Source organism: Portunus trituberculatus, chromosome 16 (assembly GCF_017591435.1).
Source record: "Portunus trituberculatus isolate SZX2019 chromosome 16, ASM1759143v1, whole genome shotgun sequence".
NCBI lineage: Eukaryota > Metazoa > Arthropoda > Malacostraca > Decapoda > Portunidae > Portunus > Portunus trituberculatus.
Window position 1 is genome coordinate 5,121,216 of NC_059270.1, and position 20,964 is coordinate 5,142,179.

The 20,964-nt window shown below is 40.7% G+C and overlaps 1 protein-coding gene across 9 annotated transcripts in view; it reads left to right on the forward strand.

Annotated features, from left to right (window-relative positions):
- The window catches only part of LOC123504515 (cardioacceleratory peptide receptor-like), a 281,235-nt gene that overhangs the window by 238,071 nt on the left and 22,200 nt on the right, over nt 1–20,964 (forward strand). For all 9 annotated transcript variants that reach the window (XM_045255089.1, XM_045255088.1, XM_045255087.1 and 6 more), the window contains 5 exons: nt 198–333; nt 4,646–4,749; nt 8,610–8,703; nt 15,181–15,276; nt 15,649–15,834. In XM_045255089.1, coding sequence (XP_045111024.1) covers nt 198–333; nt 4,646–4,749; nt 8,610–8,703; nt 15,181–15,276; nt 15,649–15,834 — 616 coding nt within the window. The remainder of the gene's footprint in view (nt 1–197; nt 334–4,645; nt 4,750–8,609; nt 8,704–15,180; nt 15,277–15,648; nt 15,835–20,964) is intronic.

Consider the following 20,964-nt stretch of genomic DNA (forward strand, 5'->3'; position numbering starts at 1 on the left):
TTGTTGTTGTTGTTGTTGTTGTATATCCTTTTTTATTGTGTCTCGTTTTATGATTTTTTTTAAGGACATAAGACACAAGACACGTAGCTCATTTTCCCTTATTTCCTTATGCTACTTATTTATTTATTATCATTTTTTTCCAACTGTTCTTATTTTCTTATGTCTCTAACGCTCACTTTCTCTCTTTGTGTCCCCAGACGGAGCAGTTCGCGGTGATGTGGATACTGTTCATCTCCATCGTGGTGGGCAACGTGGCGGTCATCATTGCGCTCCTCCTCTCTAAGACGCGCAAATCCAGAACCAATTTCTTCATCATGCATTTAGCGCTGGCCGGTGAGTAAAGACTAATAGTTAATTCTGTATTCTTAACTCCTTCCCATATTCATTCTATTTGGTGGTTTCATACAGCTTCAGAGACTTATGTGGGGATTAAAATGGTGAAGACTGTGTCCATTAATCTTCTGACCTCCATAGACCCTTCCTTATGTAAGTGAAGTGGTCTGATCGTACACAAATCTCAAGGTAAAAGTGTGTCCCAGTATTGAAGGGGTTAATCTTCTGAATGTTATGATCTCTTCCTTGTTAAGCGTTATGAAATCGTGTGCCTAATTTATTTTCTTAATTTCGCTTCTTATTTTCATTATTCTATATGGAAAAGTTGAGACGAATCTTAGACTGCTCACTTGTTGGATAGGACAAGGCAGTCGTACCAACTGATCTACCATGTGATAGGTTTTCTTTTTATTTTTCAAGCAGAATACCATAAATATCCAAACGAATTACAGATTCATTCTTATATTTAACCTTTTGACACCTATTTGATACATCTTTCTCTAATTACTAATCATCTTGAGATATCTTGACTTGCTCTATTACCACCTCCAGTCTTTGAAATAGGTAGTAATCTATTATGTTTCATTTTCCTTTCTTGTAGATGCTTATAAAGATTTCATGTATTAGTTCTGACTCTGTTCATTGTTTCCTCTCGCAGTGATATTCTCGTGCAAAATTGCATTCTAAATTCGGAACGGTTGAGAATAATTGTACTGTGCAAAACTTGATTTTTTTTTTTTATGTAAGAGGGGAAACTAGCAGAGGGTAACAAAAACATTTCAAGAAAAGACACACTAAGATGCCAGTCCACAAACAGGGTCGAGAGAGTTTGCTAGAAGAATGAGATGAATGTTTCCCTAAGGACTGATACGAAGTTAATGCATAATGTTTCAGATAATTCAATCCACCTATTGCACTCCCATTCAATTCATCATAACCATCATTTTCTCATCATACCAAGCCAAACCATTTCTATCTTCGTTGTTCAAATTAATATCGTCAACAGGGGTATCTTTCTTCGTGATTTTATATATTTCAACTTTAATATAACAAGACAAGACAGGGAGTTATTCGATCAATGACATGCTGCTTTCTTCGAGGTGAGGCAAACATAAGCATGTGTTTGAAGTTTATTCCAGCTCTGATCTCCGCACAAGAGAAACGAAGCAACCACTGCCATTCTCCATTCCCCCACCACAACAAACCCCTATTCAAGTCATTCATGCCTTGATGAATGATGCTGGCAATTCACAAAATTAAGTGCACAACAACGTCTCAGTTTTTTGTACTGCTATTATCATTAGAAGTGTTGACTTGGCTTAATTAGACGTGGCCAGTGAGCAGCGTGGGACGTATTAACACAATCCTGTCTCATTTCTTCTTATCATTAGTACTATAAATCTTCACTTTGTTTAATTAGACTTGGAGACGTGGACAGTTAACAGTACAGGTCCCAGGAGCACGCCTTGAGGCACGCCATGCAGCTGGTGACTCTAATGTATTGCAGTGATGATCCACAGACGGTGATCCATTAGTGTCCAGCCAAGTGGTGAGGTGCGGATGAAGTATACTATTTTGAGAGGAGCAAGGAAACGAGACAGCTTCAATCTAATGCTCTGCTCTTACACCATGACGATTTTCCATTGCCACTGAGATGATTAGCCATGTTCTCAAGCCTGTTTCTCGTGTATATGGTGTAAAAATATTGTTTATCTGCCACTAGAAGAGTAAGATTATATTCAAAACCCTTGGCACTTTAATTACAGGTTTTTGAAAATAGTGGATGTGTTTCGCAGAGGTAACTCAACGTGTTCTCTAGCCTGTTTCTCGTGTATATGGTGTAGAAATATTGTTTATCTATTACTAGAACAATAGGAATATCCTCAAAACCCTTGGCACTTTAACCACAGCCTTTTGAAAGTAGTGGATGTGCGGTGCAGAAGTGTCTCAGTGTGTGGACCAAAGACTACGACGAATTATGAAACTTGTACATGCAGAATTTGACATTATTTCCTGGTTCAAATCCACAAGGCTTATGATGAATCTAGTGTTTAATATCACTAACGTTTCGGAGCTATTAATCTCCCTCATTATAACAAACTATATTGCATGAAGGTCGCCAATCTAGACAACTATATTTGTCAGTGTTATTAAGACTGAAGACTCCATCGAAGTATTTGTAAAACCTAGATGAGTCAGTGTCCGAGTGTAATGAACGATGCTCGATGTGATTAAACTAACGAGGTCGACAATTATCCTTCCCGTGTAGAGGAGAAATATAGCTCCATGATAAGCAAGTTCCCGTGAAAGTTTACGAGCTGAATATTTAACCGGGAATGTGAAAATTGCAGCCACAACTTATGACAACTTTTATAAAAGTTTGAAGCATCGTATAGTAAATTCTCCTTAAGACTGCGGCGGTGTCTGCGGTTATCTGTTATCTTTGGCATTACGGCGACACCTTAAGTTAGCCATCTCCCTTCATACTTCGGTGCCTCCTGCAGTTTTCATCACCCTTCATAGCACTTCTTCATCACTATTAGAATTACTGCGCCACCTGCTGATATCCAATTTCTCAGCTCTGATCACGTGCATCGTCATGAATTTTGAACATTTATTATAAAACCAAACTCAGAAACGACTCTAAGAATTACTTAAGCTAGAATTTAATGTTTGCTGATAGATTTCTTAAACAGATGTGTGATTAACCCCTTCAGTACTGGGACGCATTTTTACCTTGAGTTTTGGGTGTTATTAGTTTAACTGAGATTAAAAAGGGTCTGTGGAGACTAATGGCCAGAATCTTCACTATTTTGATCCCCCCACATGAGTTTCTGAAGCTGTATAAAATCACCAAATAGTAACCAGAATGAATATGAAAACACGTCCTGGTACTGAAGGGGTTAAATGAGTAGCTGATTCTGTATTGATTTCATTGTTCACATTAGATTCTCTGCCTCAAGTTTACCAGCAAATACAGGAGAGGCAATTTGGACCGTGGTCTCGAAATGTGTCAATGTTTAGTTTGGCAAAATTTCTCGATACATTATAGAGCTAGAAATCAGAGGCAAATATTTATATTGATCTCACGTATTACCTGCGCCACTCATCCCCATATTGGCTTCTCCATCGCGCCAGGCCTCCATCAAGTCACTGTGTTGCTGCCTCGCCTCGGCTCGCCTTGATCGATGAGATTATGTCAATTTAAACTTATTTGAAGAAGGATATTGCGCGTCTTTCATGAGAGAGAGAGAGAGAGAGAGAGAGAGAGAGATAGGGAGGGGGCCGCCGTGGTACAGTGGAACCATGCGTGCTTTGGGGTCCGAGGGGTCTCCAAGCGCACGGGTTCGAATCTTGTCCACGGTTCGAGTGTAGGTTGGGCTTCCTCACTCAGGCCAACGGTTTCCTAGCGGGTGGGCTTTGAGATAGGAGGTACCCCAAAAAAGTATCCCCTTTTTTGGCCCATAAATTCCCGTGAAAAGCCCACATGGTATAAATAAAAGAGAGAGAGAGAGAGAGAGAGAGAGAGAGAGAGAGAGAGAGAGAGAGATCATAGTAGATAAGAAATGTTTATTAGCAAATAGCGTCTGATACAAAGAGATGTTCCTCAAGGCAAAGAGGCTAAATCACGGGTTGTAAGCGTGAGTAATGACACAGTTCATAAAACATTACATAAAAAATATTACATAAAGAATTGTATTGTTAAAACCTATATTCGTCGAGAGAGAGAGAGAGAGAGAGAGAGAGAGAGAGAGAGAGAGAGAGAGAGAGAGAGAGAGAGAGTTAAGAAATATCTACCAAAGCAAAAGATGTAGATATCACTTTGATCTCTCTCTCTCTCTCTCTCTCTCTCTCTCTCTCTCTCTCTCTCTCTCTCTCTCTCTCTCTTCATTTATGTATATATGTACCTGTGTATATTTGTATCTATGTATATTCTAGTTAATGTCTCCATTTATTCCTATTTATATCTTTTCATCTACCATTTGTATCTACATGTACATATTCCTATCTGTATCTATATTAATATTCTAAATCTTTACCAGTATCTATTTTTACCTATCTTTTTATCCATCCATCTATCAATATGTCTATCTATCTATCCATTTAATCATCTAACCTACCTTCCTTCATCAGTTTATATTTTTACATCCATCTCTGTTTATTAATCTCTTTATTTGTCCAACTCTATCACAAGCCTTCACGAACACATGGATAAGCGCATCAAGACAACATTCACTGACTTTTGCTGCTATGAACCACTGTAACACTAAGTCTCCCACCTCACCTCACGTCTCGCCCTTCCTCCACACAGATCTGTCGGTGGGGCTCATCAGCGTTCTCACGGATATTGTATGGAAGAGCACCGTCTCCTGGAACGCGGGAAACATCGCCTGTAAAACCGTGAGATTCGCCCAAGTGAGTGTTGTGCCAAGAGAGAGAGAGACAGCGGTACAATATATGTATGCATGTCTGTCTGTCTGTTTGTGTGTGTATTTTGGTCTGTAAGTGTATGTAAATATTTGCCGGTGTGTCTGTGGATCTATTTATTCAGCTATATGTTTGTTTTACTTACGTATGTACTTATCTCCATCTATTTACTTGTGTTTGTCTGTTTGTTTGTCTATATATGTCTATCTATTGATCTGTATATTTTCGTATTTATTTTGTTTATCTATCTATCTATCTGTTTATCTATGTATTTACCTATCTATCTATTTACGTATCTGGTAATCTTTCACTCTATCTTTTTGCCTTTTTGTGTATCCATTTATCTTTCAATTAATCTTCCTATATCTACCTATCTGTCTGTCTATGTATCTATATATCTATCTGTCTGTCCATCTATCTGTCTCTATATCTTTCTTTTCTCGAGCGTTACAGTATATTCTTTACATGTTTTTCAGTTGTCAAGGGATTTTCCAGCGTGTTTGCCTAGATTTCTATGATGGCTGAATAATTGACCGACACAAAGAGAGACAAACATCATGATAACCCGATTAATTAGTTCTTCTGGCCTTTTGAAACGCCCTCGTATTGTTGGACATTATTTGCTCACAAGGAATACGTATTTTCAAAACACTCCGGAGGTAAGTATAGTCTGGTTCTCGAGGATGTTTTTGTCGCCAGTCATGACGCAAAATCCTTATTAAACCTATCACTGCTTGGAAGCATGAAAACACTTTTGCAAATCACCCCCTAATGACATCCACTTTGAAAACACTCTTCTTGGAACACCTTACCTCCTTAATAACCTCCATCAGAGCCAGGTAGAAAATATTTGCGAGATAAAGTGATCAAAATGCACACGATAGTCTTTGAAGCAAGATATGAAACACGAAGGGATGATAAAAAGAACAAATAAGACATGTAGAAAGACGAAGTCAAGCACAAGAGAAGAACCCTGAAAAATTGACGGCAAAGAGGATTACATAACATTACGTAACGAAAGAGCATATACCATACTGAAGACACACGAGAGTTTCTAAGGAAGCATAAGAACTCCACAGATATCTGCTGCGTAAGAGGAAGAAATTAAGTGGCTTTAGAAAGAGACTGGCTTGGGAAGAAATAATGAGGACAGAGAGAAGAGAGGAAAAGTAAGGGGGTGATAATGGAAAGATAAAAAAAGAGGGAAGGGAGAATCAAGAATTGAAAAAAAAATAATGAGAAAGGGATAGGAAAGATAAGGAAAGAGTTGAAAGAAGTAAAAAAGAAGAAAGAGGAAAAGGAAAGGTAAGAAAATGACGAAGGAAAGAGAGAAAAGGGGAAAGGGAAGGAAAAGAGTTGAAAGTTGAAAAATAGTGAACAAAAGCATCAAGGGCAAGAAAAGGGAGAGAGAAGAGAGAGAGAGATGCAGAGAGAGAGAGAGAGACAGAGTGACGGACAGACGGACAGACAGACAGACAGACAGAGAGAAAGCCTATTTGTATATACATGTATCACTTTAGAAGATCACTCATCTCTCCAAATAGTATATCCTCCTCCTCCTCCTCCTCCTCCTCCTCCTCCTCCTCCTCCTCCTCCTCCTCCTCCTCCATAAGAACTTCCATTTTGTAGACAAATATAGATATCTCTCATCTCAGAGGCAATCAACAAACCCGAACACGTCCCAAAAAAGACAAGGAGAAAGAGAAAAGAGGAAAAATCAAATAAAAATAAGTGAAGCGCAGCGCGAGATGGTCCCCTCGTCACGTGCTTCTTGTTTATCACGTAAAAAGACTGTCTTGGTGAGGGGACGGTACTGTTTTTCTTTGATCTCTCTCTCTCTCTCTCTCTCTCTCTCTCTCTCTCTCTCTCTCTCTCTCTCTCTCTCTTCGTTCTTTTTGTTCTTATTTATCTTATATTCTGATTTTTCATTTGCTATCTCTCATACATTTCACGATCTTTCCCCAGAGAGAGAGAGAGAGAGAGAGAGAGACTCCGTAATACACGCGGTCAGAAAAAGGGACATGAAAAATATACTTACTTAGGCTGACTCAGTGTTAGGTCTCTCTCTCTCTCTCTCTCTCTCTCTCTCTCTCTCTCTCTCTCTCTCTCTCTCTCTCTCTCTCTCTCTCTCTCTCTCTCTCTCTCTCTTTCTATCTATCTGTTTATCTATTTACCTATCTATCTATCTCTCTCTATCTATCTTTCTTTCTATCTCATCTCAAGACATACGTTCCAATTTCCAGTACCAACATTTGGCTTTCAACTTTCCACTTCATCTCTCTCTCTCTCTCTCTCTCTCTCTCTCTCTCTCTCTCTCTCTCTCTCTCTCTCTCTCTCTCTACCCTATAACCGTATAACGACATCGCTCTCTTCTGTACGTAACTTTATTTTTACTTTACTTTCCTGCAACAGTTTCATTTGTGTTTGTTTTCTATGAGGACAAGTCTATCCCCATGTAATTTGTTTTCTATTTTCTGTATTAATTTCTTGTAGCTTTCACGTCGTTGGAATCTCGTTTTTTCTTTTCTTTTTCTTTTCTTTTTTTTTTTGTTCTCTTTTCATCTGTGGGACGCGTATTCACTTCCACCAGGCGTCAGTTTATGTTATGTGCATCGAGAAGTTGTTATGTGGTGCTCTCTCTCTCTCTCTCTCTCTCTCTCTCTCTCTCTCTCTCTCTCTCTCTCTCTCTCTGTCAGCGCAAAATACCTCTCTTTAGCTGCTATCGAAGAAGGAAATTTGTGGGTGTAGAAGGCGCTGAAGAAGGGAAATGAGGTGATTTGTACTGTGTGTGTGTGTGTGTGTGTGTGTGTGTGTGTGTGTGTGTGAGAGAGAGAGAGAGAGAGAGAGAGAGAGGAACTTTATATCCTCTGTATACTATTTCAGTGTTTATTTATCATTAATAGTAGAAGTAGGAGTAACAGTAGTAGTAGTAGTAGTAGTAGTAGTAGTAGTAGTAGTAGTTATAGTAGTAGTAGTAGTAGTAGTAGTAGTAGTAGTAGTAGCAGTAGTAGTAGTAGTAATGGTGGCAGTATAAGTAACTGCAAGAAAAACATAAATAAATTGAAAAGAAATAGGAGAGGAGAGATTAATAATTGATGAAGTAATAGTAGTAGTAGTAGTAGTAGTAGTAGTAGTATAGTAGTAGTAGTAGTTTCTTCTTCTCATTGTTTTACCTCCATGATTTTTTCTTTCTCCCTTTTTTTTTTCCCTTTTCTTTTATTCCGTCTCATATTTGTGTCACTGTTTTCGACCACACAATATTTCCTTTCATCTTGCATCTCCTGTGTTCCCTCCCTGCCTTCCCACGCCTTGCCTCCCTGCTTCCCTGTCTCCCTGCCTTCCTGCCTCTCCTTTCTCTATTTCTTTTCTCCGTCTCTCTTTCCTCTCTTCAGTATGTTCATTGTTATGTCATCGGCAAGACACGCTGGTATTCTTCCATCATAAAGGTTTCATTCTTATCGTTATTTATTGAGGTGTTTTCTAATTCTCCTTATATTTTCTCCAATTTTTCTTCCTCTTCAGTCTCTGCATTCTCGTTCCTTCTCTCTCTTCTCCTTTTTGGTTGTGTTCTTTTTTCTTTAATTTTATTCAAGGTGTGTGCATGTATTTTCTTCTTTCCTATTCAGCGTAGTTCATTTTTTCTTTCATTATTTTTACAGTACAGTTTTTACAGCTTCTTTTTTCTTTCACAATGTAACTTTTTTTCACTCTCAGCAGAATTAATTAAGCTGTGAAAATGTATCTGTCTTATGTGACTGACAACATATTTCTCTCTCTCTCTCTCTCTCTCTCTCTCTCTCTCTCTCTCTCTCTCTCTCTCGCTCTCGCTCTTGTTCTCTCTCTCACAGGTGCTGGTGACGTATTCCTCCACGTACGTGTTGGTTGCTCTCTCCATCGACCGCTACGACGCTATCACCCATCCCATGAACTTCTCCGGCAGCTGTGAGTGTCCCTCGTGTTTATGTATGTGTAGTAGTAGTAGTAGTAGTAGTAGTAGTAGTAGCAGTGATAGTAGTAATAGTAGTTGTAGTAATGGTATTTTTTCCTCATGCCCATTGTATTGCAGGGTCAGCCTCTCGAGTTCTTCTTCTCTATCTGTTTCTATTAATTGCATCATCTTCTTGGACTCCCAGCTTGTTCATGTCACTCCTTGTCACGTCTCTCCATCTTATTCTTTGTCTCCCAACACTCCCTCTCCCTCTAACCTCCGTCATCATTACCTTCTTCACTGCTTCATCCTCTTTTCTCCTTTTCATGTGTCCAAAATATCTTAATCGTGTTTTTTCTTGCCTTCTTTATACTATATTAGTAATAGTAGATGTCGTAGTAATATCAATAATAGCAGTAGTAACGTCATCTAGTATTTAGTCAAACATATACTATCTTATCTCCTTATTTACCTTTATACCACATGACCAATTGATTAATGGATTTATGTGCGCCGCAACAACGAGGTCATTTGCCTCTGCCTCTATCCAGCCTCGACCTGCAGTTTCTCCCACTTCACATCTATAGTATATACGTCTCTGCTGTTTGGTGTCGAGTACATTTAACTGCTTGTTGTGGAAGTTATTGAGACCTTCAGTATTATTTTCGTGATTCCAGTAATAATTTACCAAAGATTCTGTTCTAATTATGGGAAGATACATCCATGGAAGCCTGAATAATGAAGTAGAGCTCGTGAGGGAATAACACATTTAACCCGTTTCCATGTTTATTCTGGTTACTGTCTGGGGATTTTATACAGCTTCAGAGACTTACATAGGGATTGAGATAGTGAAGATTCTGGCCATTAATCTTCTGACCTCCATAGACCCAAATGTAATTAAAATCGTCTAATCAGATCCAAAACTCATGGTAAAAAATAAGTGTCCCGGTATTGAAGGAGTTAAGAATGCGAGCAAGTCTCTTTCCTATAGTTTATTTTGAGACAGTGAAGATTCTGACCATTAATCTCCTGATCTCCATAGACTCTAATGTAAATAAAATCGTCTAATCAGATCCAAAACTCATGGTAAAAAAAAGTGTCCTGGTACTGAAGGAGTTAAGAATGCGAGCAATAGTCTCTTTCCTTTAGTCTTTGTGTTCGTGACCTCTTCATTTCCTATTGTCCCGTATCAAACAAGTGTCTCTGTTTACGTTTTCTTATCTTCTCACAACTTTGAACATCATAAGCAGGTTACCTCTTGCTCTTCTTTACTTCAAAGTTGTCAGTCTCAACTCTCTCAAGGAGGCGTTATCAGATTCTTTAAGTTCTGAAAGTCATTAGTGGATGTTATCAAGTTATGGATGATGCTTTGTCACTAGGGGTTATAAATTTGAGGCAGTAAATGGAAAAAAACTTGCTTTATGTCTTTACTCAGACAGAAGATATAGTGTCCTACAGTACACACGGTGACACTTAGGGGCCGAGAAAAACACAACTGCTGCTCCCGGGAAATATTGGCAGGAGGGATGGTGTGTGGACGGTTGAGCAGGTTGTGGTTGCGTCTGTTGGTTGAGCCTTTTTGTCCCTCCCTGCCCACCTTCATACTCTCTAGCACTCAGGTCGCTGACGTATCGCTCCTCCCTTCTTGGCTCTACCTTTGTTATGCATACATATAATCTAACCAACACAAAAACGCCCTAACCATTATGAGTAGCCACTCAATAAGTTGCAATAGAACGAGTAAAAGAAACACACACACACACACACACACACACACACACACACACACACACACACACACACACACACACACACACACACACACACACACACACACAGAATTATACATGAACTTAACACAATAGTAAACATTAGACACACATACAAACATAACACACACGCAAAGAAAATCTAGTTACTTATCCATCACGATTATATATATATTTCTCTATTATGACTACCTAGTACTGGACTGGCTTTGATTTGGAAGCTAAAAATAATACTGAGCAGATATTTTTTCGTTATTTGTCAGGGAGTTTTAAGTTTAATCAGCCATCCATCACAATTATGGCTTGCTCTATTATGACTAACTAATAGAGGACTGGATCAAGTTTAGAAGCTGTCTGTAGTGCTGAATAGGCTGATGTGGGTGATGAGTTCCCATCTGCAAGGCCACCATAAAGAAGAGAATTAATACGTTATTCTTCTACTACACCCTTCGCTCTTCACACCTCAAGCCGGCCTAAGTGTTCACCAGCTCCAGCCGGGCGTGGAAGTCTTGCATGTGTTAACGTTATCATGCAGTAACATTTATTTCTACCTCGAGGGCAACAACCAGACGACGACAGAGTGCGAGTAAGTGATCATGCGACGCTACTTACTGCACGCTGACTGCCTGTGGTAAATGCTGCTCAGGCAACTCAGCGCCATTGACATGCAGGAACGAGGCCGTAGATCAAAGACACCAGAGTAATGAAAAGTTGAACGCTGCCCTACTGTCTTGCACGCGACGAAGGGGTGGCGAGTATAATTCTCTTTAATCCCTTCAATATTAGGACGCATTTTTGTCATAAATTTTTGGTGTGATTAGACTATTTCATTTATATCAGGAAGGGTGTATGGAGGTCAAAAGATTAATAACCAGACACTGCACTATTTTAATCCCCACATAAGTTTCTGAAGCTGTAAAAAAATAATCGCCAAATAGTGAGCAGAATTAAAATAAAAACGCGTCATGGTACTGATGGGGTTAATAATACACGATTAGCAAGATGGTTCAGGTGGTAGCGAGTCTGGCTATAACACTGTAGAATCCTGGACTATATTCGTGATTTTTTTTCATTGTCCGCACTTGCTTAGGTTCACGCAGGCTTTATAGTTATGGACCAGCAGTGACTTAGGAGATTAAAGGTGGTGGAGATAGAAATTAGTCGCCTTACTTTATATACAGAGGCGCTGGTACGAATGACGCTAAGTTGGGCATGGCACGCTTTGAACTTGACTCCTTCTCTGCCGTGTGCAACAATTCACATCACTCAAAACAACGTAAGAAATATTTATAAGCGTGTACATGAAAGAAGGGAATTAACAAGAATGGATATTGCAATTTTCACCACGTATAATATGTTGTCAGTGAATCAAGAAGAAATTAAATCGATGGTTATTGATTTTAGGAAAGAGACGTCAAGCAGCAGTGAAAGGACTGAATCAAGCATGAACTGACCTTCCTACTCAGATCATTTCTCCGTTTTCCGCAGTGTTTTTTTTTTTTTTTTTTTTAGGGTGGGGGCGGATCGATATTTTAAGTAGTATTGTTGGATAAAACGCAGGAAGTGGTCGGGATGAAAGTGTTGAAATTAAAGAGAAAGCAGCGGAATTATAGAGAAGTGGGTGCCTTTCTTTATCGCAAATCCACTGAAAGATCGAAACCCCGGTAAAATAAATTCCTGGTTGAAAGAAATGCGACAGTAAAGCAAGACAATGGTATGTGTTTTATATCCTGTCAACACGGAAATTACGTGTGTGTGTGTGTGTGTGTGTGTGTGTGTGTGTGTGTGTGTGTGTGTGTGTGTGTGTGTGTGTGTGCTGTAGCATCACCACCACGAAGAACCTCTTGTCATAGGGTCTGTGTTACTGTTTATAGGAAGCTTTTGCACGTATTGAGGTGATAAATTAGGACACAGTGCAGAATGAGAGAGTACAAGTTAGTAAGGATTGAGTAGCGTGTCACTCCAAGACGCTGCTATCAAGACCACTGTTGTGCTCCTCTGGTCAGTCACCACGACCACCACCACTGACAACCACCATCACCACCACGAAGAACCTCTTGTCATAGGGTCTGTGTTACTGTTTATAGGAAGCTTTACGTTTGCATGTGGCTCTGTAGCCCAGTTAGTTCCGATGTCCTCCGCAGCGTTGTGAGAGTCAATTTTCTGTGCGTTTTTCTTATACCAGAAGTCTCATTTAACGGATGCCACCCTCCTATGTACTGCTGTGTGAACCTTCCTCTTAACCTTTTCAGTACTGGGACATATTTTTACTATGAGTTTTGGGCATAACTAGACAATGTTATTTACATTAGGAAGGGTCTATGGAGGTCAGAAGATTGATGGGCACAGTCTTCACAATTCTAATTCCCACATAAGTTTCTGAAGCTGTATAAAGTCACCAAATGGCCGCCTTGGTGCAGTGGAACCATGCGTACTTTGGGGTCTGAGGTGTCACCAAGCACAAGGGTTCGAATCCTGTCCATTGTCTGAGTGTAGGTTGAGCTTCCTCACTCGGATGGGCTTTGAGATAGGAGGTATCCCAAAAAGTACACCCTTTAGCCCATAAATTCCCGTGAAAAGCCCACATAGTATAAATAAAAAAAATAGTAAGCAGAATGAATATGAAAACGCGCCATGATACTCAAGAGGTCAATCCTGCAGCAAGCAATTTGAACTCTCGCCGGACTCACCAGTTAGCACGTGATGCATGCCAACTTGTTCCTACACGATATAACAAAGTGGTGCTGGGGAATATATTGCTTTTCCTCCGTAGAGTAAGACAACGTGTATGTAAAAAAATTAAAGAAATATACGATGAAGTTTATCTGTGAATTAGCGATGCATGAATAGACTTACTTGAAAATGATATTGAAAAATGTTATAGTTTTAGAAAATATATCATATTCTAAATCCCACATAGGTGATAGTATATGGAAGAAAGTTATCATACTACGTAGAAAATAACCTTTGGAAGTCCGAAACACCAAAACAACGGACGAAAGCACTACAACTATAACAGAAACACTAGGAAGAGCAGACATGTGTGTGTGTGTGTGTGTGTGTGTGTGTGTGTGTGTGTGTGTGTGTGTGTGTGTGTGTGTGTGTGTGTGTGTGTGTGTGTGTGTGTGTGCCTGGTGACTGTGGCTGCAGGCATCTGTGACAGGACAATTGCAACGCTGGCCAACATACCGTCCCGGGTTTTATGTCTGGCTGATATGAAGAGATTCAATTTCAAGTAGTATCATGTCTATGCAAATAAAATTCCTCGTACCTGAATACGTCTCTAACCCAACCTGTGTGTGTGGGGGGGGAGCTCATCCAACCCCTACAGCGTTCCCTTTCACCTTCAGTGCGTGCAGAAACTTAAAGTGGGAGAGAGGAGGAGGAGGAGGAGGAGGAACCCACCTGTTGCGGGGCAGCGGCAGCGTGACAGGGGCTCCTGGCAGCACGTGGGTGGGTGTCCGCGCGGTCCTCGCCATAATTTCCCGAGAGACTCCTCGTGTTGAAGAAAAATTATGCTGATTTAGATCGAGTCTGTCAGTCAAGTTCAACGCATTTGGCTTGGAGGTCAGGCACGGGGTGAGGGTGAGAGCGTGAGGCGGCGGACGGACAGGCTGGCAGGCAGGCAGACTGGCAGGCGTTGAGAGACTCCGCCATGTGATGAAGGGAAAAATGCAGCTGACGTGACTCTTTGTGGTCTAAACGAAGATTTTTTTTTTAATGTTGCTTCTTTCTCGTGCATGGCAGCAGGACGCGTGAGCTGGCCAACCATGCAGCGTGGGTATTAAGGAGAGAGTGTGCACGAGGCGTTGTCAAAATATCCATGTGGCGTGATAAAACGTGGGTGTGGTGGAATAGAGTCCGGTAAAATACGGATACGGCGATGGAACGCGTGATAAAATGTGGATATAACGATAGGAAGTGAGATGAAGCATAGATACGGCGATTAGAAGGAAACGAAGTGTGAATGCAGCAGGATATAGTAGCTATAGTACACAAAACAAAAAAGCAGCAAGTAAAAAGCGTGATAAGAAAATATGAATACGGCGATACCTTAAGTGTGAATAAATCGATGCACAAAATAAAGAACACAAAGAAGTGTAACGGAAAACACTAGAACAGAATGCGTGGAAGTTACAAAAGATCAAAAGAAACATAACACACACGAAAGAGAATACAAGAAGCCAATATGCGACTCGGAAACTCTCCTTGACCATTCTTAATAACACAATAGCGGATGTATATCATAAACTGTAAGGCAGGAAAGACAAGTCGTGGTTGGTTAGTAGCAGCAGGGTAACTGTAGAAGAATAGCAGTGGCAGTTGAGGTGGAGGAGGTGGTGATGGCGGTGGATAGTGACTCAGGGCAGTGGTGGCGTTGAGGGAACACTGAGGGCAGATACGAAAGTTTGATATCCCAACCTGGAACTTTTCATATTGGACTGCCATAACTTTCTGGCACCTTTGAAGGCTGGTGTGTATGATTTGACAGCCTGGATATAACGGAAGGCGAGGTCGGGAAGTCCTGCCGTATAGATAAGTGAATTTCACAACTTTTTTTTCAGTGATCTGTGAAAACATTTAGTCTATTTATTGTCTTGCTGTCCTTTAAATCAATCAATCTCTGGCTTACCTGAGTGTGGTGAAGGTATGGGTGTTGTAGAAGTCGTAGTAGTAGTAGTAGCAGTGGTATCGTTATAGTCAATCTTTCTCTCTTCACAGGGCGACGGGCGCGACGGTTGGTTGCGGGCGCCTGGGTTCTGTCTGCGATATTTGCCTCACCCAGCCTCGTTTTCTTCATGGAGACATCAGTGGACGGTGAGACTCCTCTTATTCCTCCTTTTCCTCTTTCTCTTCCTCCTCCTCTTCTTTTTCTTTTCCTCTTCCTTTTCCTCCTTTACTATTCTACTTATCTCACTTATCATTAATATCGTCAGGCTGTCTCTCCTCTCTCTCTCTCTCTCTCTCTCTCTCTCTCTCTCTCTCTCTCTCTCTCTCTCTCTCTCTCTCTCTCTCTCTCTCTCTCTCTCTCTCTCTCTCTCTCTCTCTCTCTCTCTTTCTCTCAGTAACACACCCATTATTCATATCAACTTCCTCATTTTGTCTCATGCAGTACCACACATACATACCATAAGCAAATCACCACCCACTTACACTCTCTCTCTGTCTCCCTCTCTCTCCTTCCTCTAGGCGTGATGCAGTGTTGGATCGACTTCCCCAAGCTGTGGCAGTGGAAGCTTTACATGACCTTGGTGGCACTCACGGTGTTCCTCTTCCCCACCGTGATCATCGCCGCTTGCTACGCCGTCATCGTCTACACCATCTGGTCAAAGGGGAAGGTGATGACTGTTACCTCCAAAGCTCTCGGCGCTCGCAGTAAGTTGATGGAGGGAGAGAAGGGGAGAGCAGTAGAGAATAGTAGAGAGAAGAATGCTTAGAAGGGTGGATATGGGGAAATGTGGATGTGAAGATGCAGGAACTGAAGGGAAGGAGAAAATGATGTAGGTTTTAGAGCAGGAGAGATAAGCAGAGAAAAATGTTAGGAGAGGAGGTGGTGAGGAAGAAAATGCGAATATGAAGGAGCAGGGGTTGAAGAGAACATGTTGTAAATCTTAGAACAGGAGAGAAAAATAGAAGAAAGAATGTTAGGGAGAAGATATATTGAGAAAATTAAATGTGGGTGTGTAGAGGATTAGAGACATAATACTTAAAGGAAAGGAAGTAAGCATATTCTCAAGGAAAGGATAAAGATAGAAGAAATAATGATGGGGGAAGAAGAAAAGAAAAGAATAAGATATGGTAGATTTTTTAGAAGAGAATGGATATAAGAGAAGAAAAAGAAAGACAGAGCGTTGTTATGGAGGGGAAAGGTGACAGATGAGAAGGAAAAGGAAGCGTTGAGGGGAAAGACTGATGGGAAAAAGGGAGAATGCAGTATATCTTGTAAAATTGACAAGAATTGGAGGGAAATATGTTGGGATGAGAGGAAGAACAGAGAAGGAATGCAGATCCGGAGAGAAAGGTGAAGAGGGAATAGGTAAAAGCAGAATTGAAAGGAAGACTAATAGTGAAGGAAAAGATGTGATATACAAGTATTTTACACGACATAAGAGAAGTGTAGAAAGATGCATGCTGGAAAGAGAGAGAAAAGAGAAGGTATCGTGCGTCTGTGGAGAAAGAAGCAGAGAAAAACAAAATAACCAGTACTCTCAATCATTCATACCTTACTCTGATAAACTCTGGAACTCACTGCCTGCTTCTGTATTTCCATCTTCCTACTACTGACTTCTTTTAACAGGGAGGTTTCAAGACATTTGTTCCTGTCTTTTGGATAACTCCTAAGAACTCTAAGGAAAATTCCAATCCAGTGGGCGTTTTTTTTTTTTTTCATTTTTTGATGCCCTAGGCCATTCTCCACTCTTACATAAAGAAGATAAATATACAAAAAATGAAAAGAACGACGAGTGGAAGTTACACATAGAAAAATTATATAAGAAGGTAAAGTGCAATCAAAAACAAAGTGAAGAAGTGAGAAACAGAGAAGGAGGAGGAACAGAAATCAGGGTTACGAAAAATTACTTCTTTCACCATTTACGTAACCTGACAATGTGACTCACAACCCCGTGGAAGAGGAAGAAAGGAAGGCTCCTGGAACTGGGACTCCGTAGGTGCTTTTTTCAGGTGTCAAGGGAGAACGCGGCACTCGGGGCATTAGCCTTGCAGAATTCTCATTACTCGTAATTTTAATGACAAAACTCAATTGTTCCATGTTCGCTTTACTTAGTCACCTCCAAACTTGTGTCGTCCCGCGAGTCACTCCGAGCACTCCTCTCGAAAAAAACAAAAAATTCTTGTTGGTGCGTCATTGCGTCGATACTCCGTGATGTGCGCGTGTGGCCAACAACTGCACTGATGTTGAAAGAGTAAGTCAGTCTCAGTGCCACGTCAGGAGGAAGCTTTGAGGTTATATAAATGTATGGTTAGGGATGACAAGTGAGCAGAGGTTTATGTGTGTGTTCATATGTCCAAGTCTGAGGCTAAGCGGATGACTGGTACTGGACAGCTCACCGCCACGCGAGGTGATAAGAACACAACATAAAAGGATGAGTGGACCAGCAAGAGGATAATAAGCCTACACGTGGCAGTCCATATATGAAACATTCGTACCTATATCCACCAGTAAGTCCTATCCATAAACTTAGCTTGTATATTTTTAAAGTAACATATTGATTCGGTATTAACGGTCTGACTGCCACGTTGTGCTGTGGCGCTGTGCAAAACAACCAGTTTCACAACACAGTCTGTCACAGCACGGTGTGGATCACACCGCTCCCTGCCAGACAACACATCCAATTTATTCCTCCGAGACCTTCAGTGGAGTATTTTTCCATTATTTTCTATTTTATTTGCTTTACTAACCTTGAGGCTGTGTAGCTTATTCTTCACTTAAGGTTTCAGTATAACCCTTTTCAGAATCCACAGATTCTGATGACTCTTTTTCCTCACTACTAATATAGAAGCTTTGTTAAACCACCCTTAGAGTTGCCAAAACACCCTTGAAAATCATATCTTCTTGTGGAGCTTGTTAGGGTTTGTCAAACTACGAAGCAGAAACGCCAGAGAGAGAGCATTCAAACTTCCAGCAAGACCGGAAGTCCAGCGCTAGTCACCTATCATTCACCAACAAGCATAGTTTTCCAGGTTTCCTGAACCATTTTCGGCTTTAAACTTATATACTTATCATACCTGTATGTACGTGTATATATATATATACTTCCTCAATCTCGACAGTTTCTTGCTGTACATCTCTCACAGGAAAACCTGCAATATCGCATTAAAGTTTCGCCTTCTTGGACCTTCCCTTATCATTTTGAATTTTCTCTGCATGTGATACTAAGACTGAATATCGAATAAAGATGTCAAAATGAATAAAACTAATAACAGAAAAGAAATCCACGTCCTGAGATTTATGGAAACGTCGCAATGTCACTGAATCGTTGAAACTATTACGTCCCTCCCTCGCGTCCCGACTTGTGTCCCCAATACATCCCGCCAGGCAGCGTCCCCCTCTCTCTATCCTCTCTCTCTCTGCCGTCGCTCTCTCCTCAGTCCGCCTCTCGCATCGACATAAAAGCTTAGAGTGAAGAGTGAAAAGTTCAGAAGTTAATTTTATCGCTTCTGAATGCCCTTTCTAGTACTCGAAATCCATATTATTGGCAGTTTCAAAGAAGTATTTGTATAAAAGTGTCTTATCACAAAGCGCAAACGTTCTCTCTCTCTCTCTCTCTCTCTCTCTCTCTCTCTCTCTCTCTCTCTCTCTCTCTCTCTCTCTCTCTCTCTCTCTCTCTCTCTCTCTCTCTCTCTCTCTCTCTCTCTCTCTCTCTCTCTCTCTCTCTCTCTCTCTAATCTAATTCATTACGGTCTACCTATAACCACCGTCTCCACTACTTTCTCATCCTTATCTACTGTCGGGGACACTGTTATCTTAGGTGCCCTACCTCATCCTCCTTCCCTCCCTCCCTCCTTCCTTTCTCCGTCCCTTCCTTCCTTCTCCTTCTATCCGCCTCGCCTCGATTCCTCCCTCCCTCATTACTTCCCTGTCTAAACCAAGCCATTTCCACGCCTCAGTGCCTTCCTTCCTTCTTTCCTTCCTTACCTTCCTCCCTTCCTTCCTTCCTTCTTTCCTTCATTCATTCATTCATTCATTTCCTTTCTTGTCCTTCCTTGCATCTCTCCTTTCCTTTATTCTTTCCTTCCTCCCTTTCTTGCTTCCTTCCTTTCCTCCTTTTTGTCCCCCTTCCTTCCTTTCTCACTCTCTCTTTCCTCCTCCTCCTCCTCCTCCTCCTCCTCCTCCTCCTCCTCCTCCTCCTCTAAACTAAGGCCACTCAATCCTAATATCCAGTTTAACTTTCCCACAATTAACTCCTTCAAAAAGACGCCAGTCGAATCCCACGTGACTTTAGCGCTAACTATCCGCTAACCAAATTCTCGCTCGTAAGTCATACGCAATACACGCGTTTGGATTCGGAAGACAGGTAAAGGAGGTGGGAACAGTGGTGGCGATCCTAGTATGTGTGTGTGTGTGTGTGTGTGTGTGTGTGTGTGTGTCAGGGAAGCATAGAAAGAACAGTAACGCTTATATCTCCAGCCAAGGAATTAGAATTGGATGAAAATTAAAGATAGTGGTGTAAGAGAAATAAGAATATGTAGTGTTACAGAATTTACAGTGGAAAGGTTAACTGTTGCATTAGTAAGGTGTGTGTGTGTGTGTGTGTGTGTGTGTGTGTGTGTGTGTGTGTGTGTGTGTGTGTGTGTTTGTGTTGGGGAGGGAGGAATCAGTTTTTTTATCTTTCTTTTCCTTCATTATCCATTTTCTCTTTCATATTCATGCCTAACATAGTCATCCCCACCATTCCTTCACTTACCCTTTACCTAATAGCATTTTCATATTGTAGTGGTGGTGGTGGTGGTGGTGGTGGTGGTGGTGGTGGTGATGACGATTGGACAGGCTTATCATATGGAAGGTCTCGTCTTTCCTATCCCTCATCTTTTTCCTTTAGCTTCAACTTAAATCATAGCAAATAACTTAACTTTCCTTATTTCGTTCACTTTAGATTACGTTTTCTCATCACAACCACACTAGTAAGATCAACATGTCAGCTGTTCCTTGTCTTTTTTTTTCCTTTGTGTTCCTTTGTGATGCAACACTTGTACAGTTATGGTCAGGAGTCGAGTGGGGAACCTGCCGCACTCCACTTCACGGTGATTTGTGCTTTTTCTCGACGTTAAACCCTCTGATCAGCTTAGAATTTATCAATTATCTGATTTTCTAAGGAGACTGACTGTCGGATCAGAGGACTTAAGATAGAAGGGAAGCACAGAACACGGTGGAAGTAAGGCCCTTATTCAGAATCCCTTTGCTCTCTCACCTTTCACCATGACTGTTTTCAAAAGCTACAGAAATATTATAATAGCTCCCAAGTGTTTCTCGTTTAATAACATATAGACAGTTTGTTCGTTTCTCACCACAACTGTAGAAACGCCCTTAAAATCCATGTAACTTCATGTAGATTTCTCTTAATAATGTAGAAATCTTAATAATTTTTCGCAAACAGTAAAAAACACCATTAAAAACTCATGTAACTTCATATAGATTCCTCTTACTAATGCAGATATCTTCGTTAAATACTCGCGAACTGTAAAAAAAAAAAAACACCCTTAAGGACTCGTTTAACTTCATGTAAAACCTCTTAGTAATGTAGAAATTTTGTTAATTTATCGCGAACTCTAAAAACACCATTAAAAGCATGTGTAATTTCATATAGAACCTCTTAGTAATGTAGAAATCTTAATATTTTTATAAACTCTAAAAACTCCATTAAAAGCCCATGTAACCTCATATGGAACCTCTTTAGAAACCTTGATCATTTTTCGTAAACTGCAAGAAAACACCTTATAAAACCCATGTAACTAACCTCATATGGAACCTCTTAATAATGTAGAAAC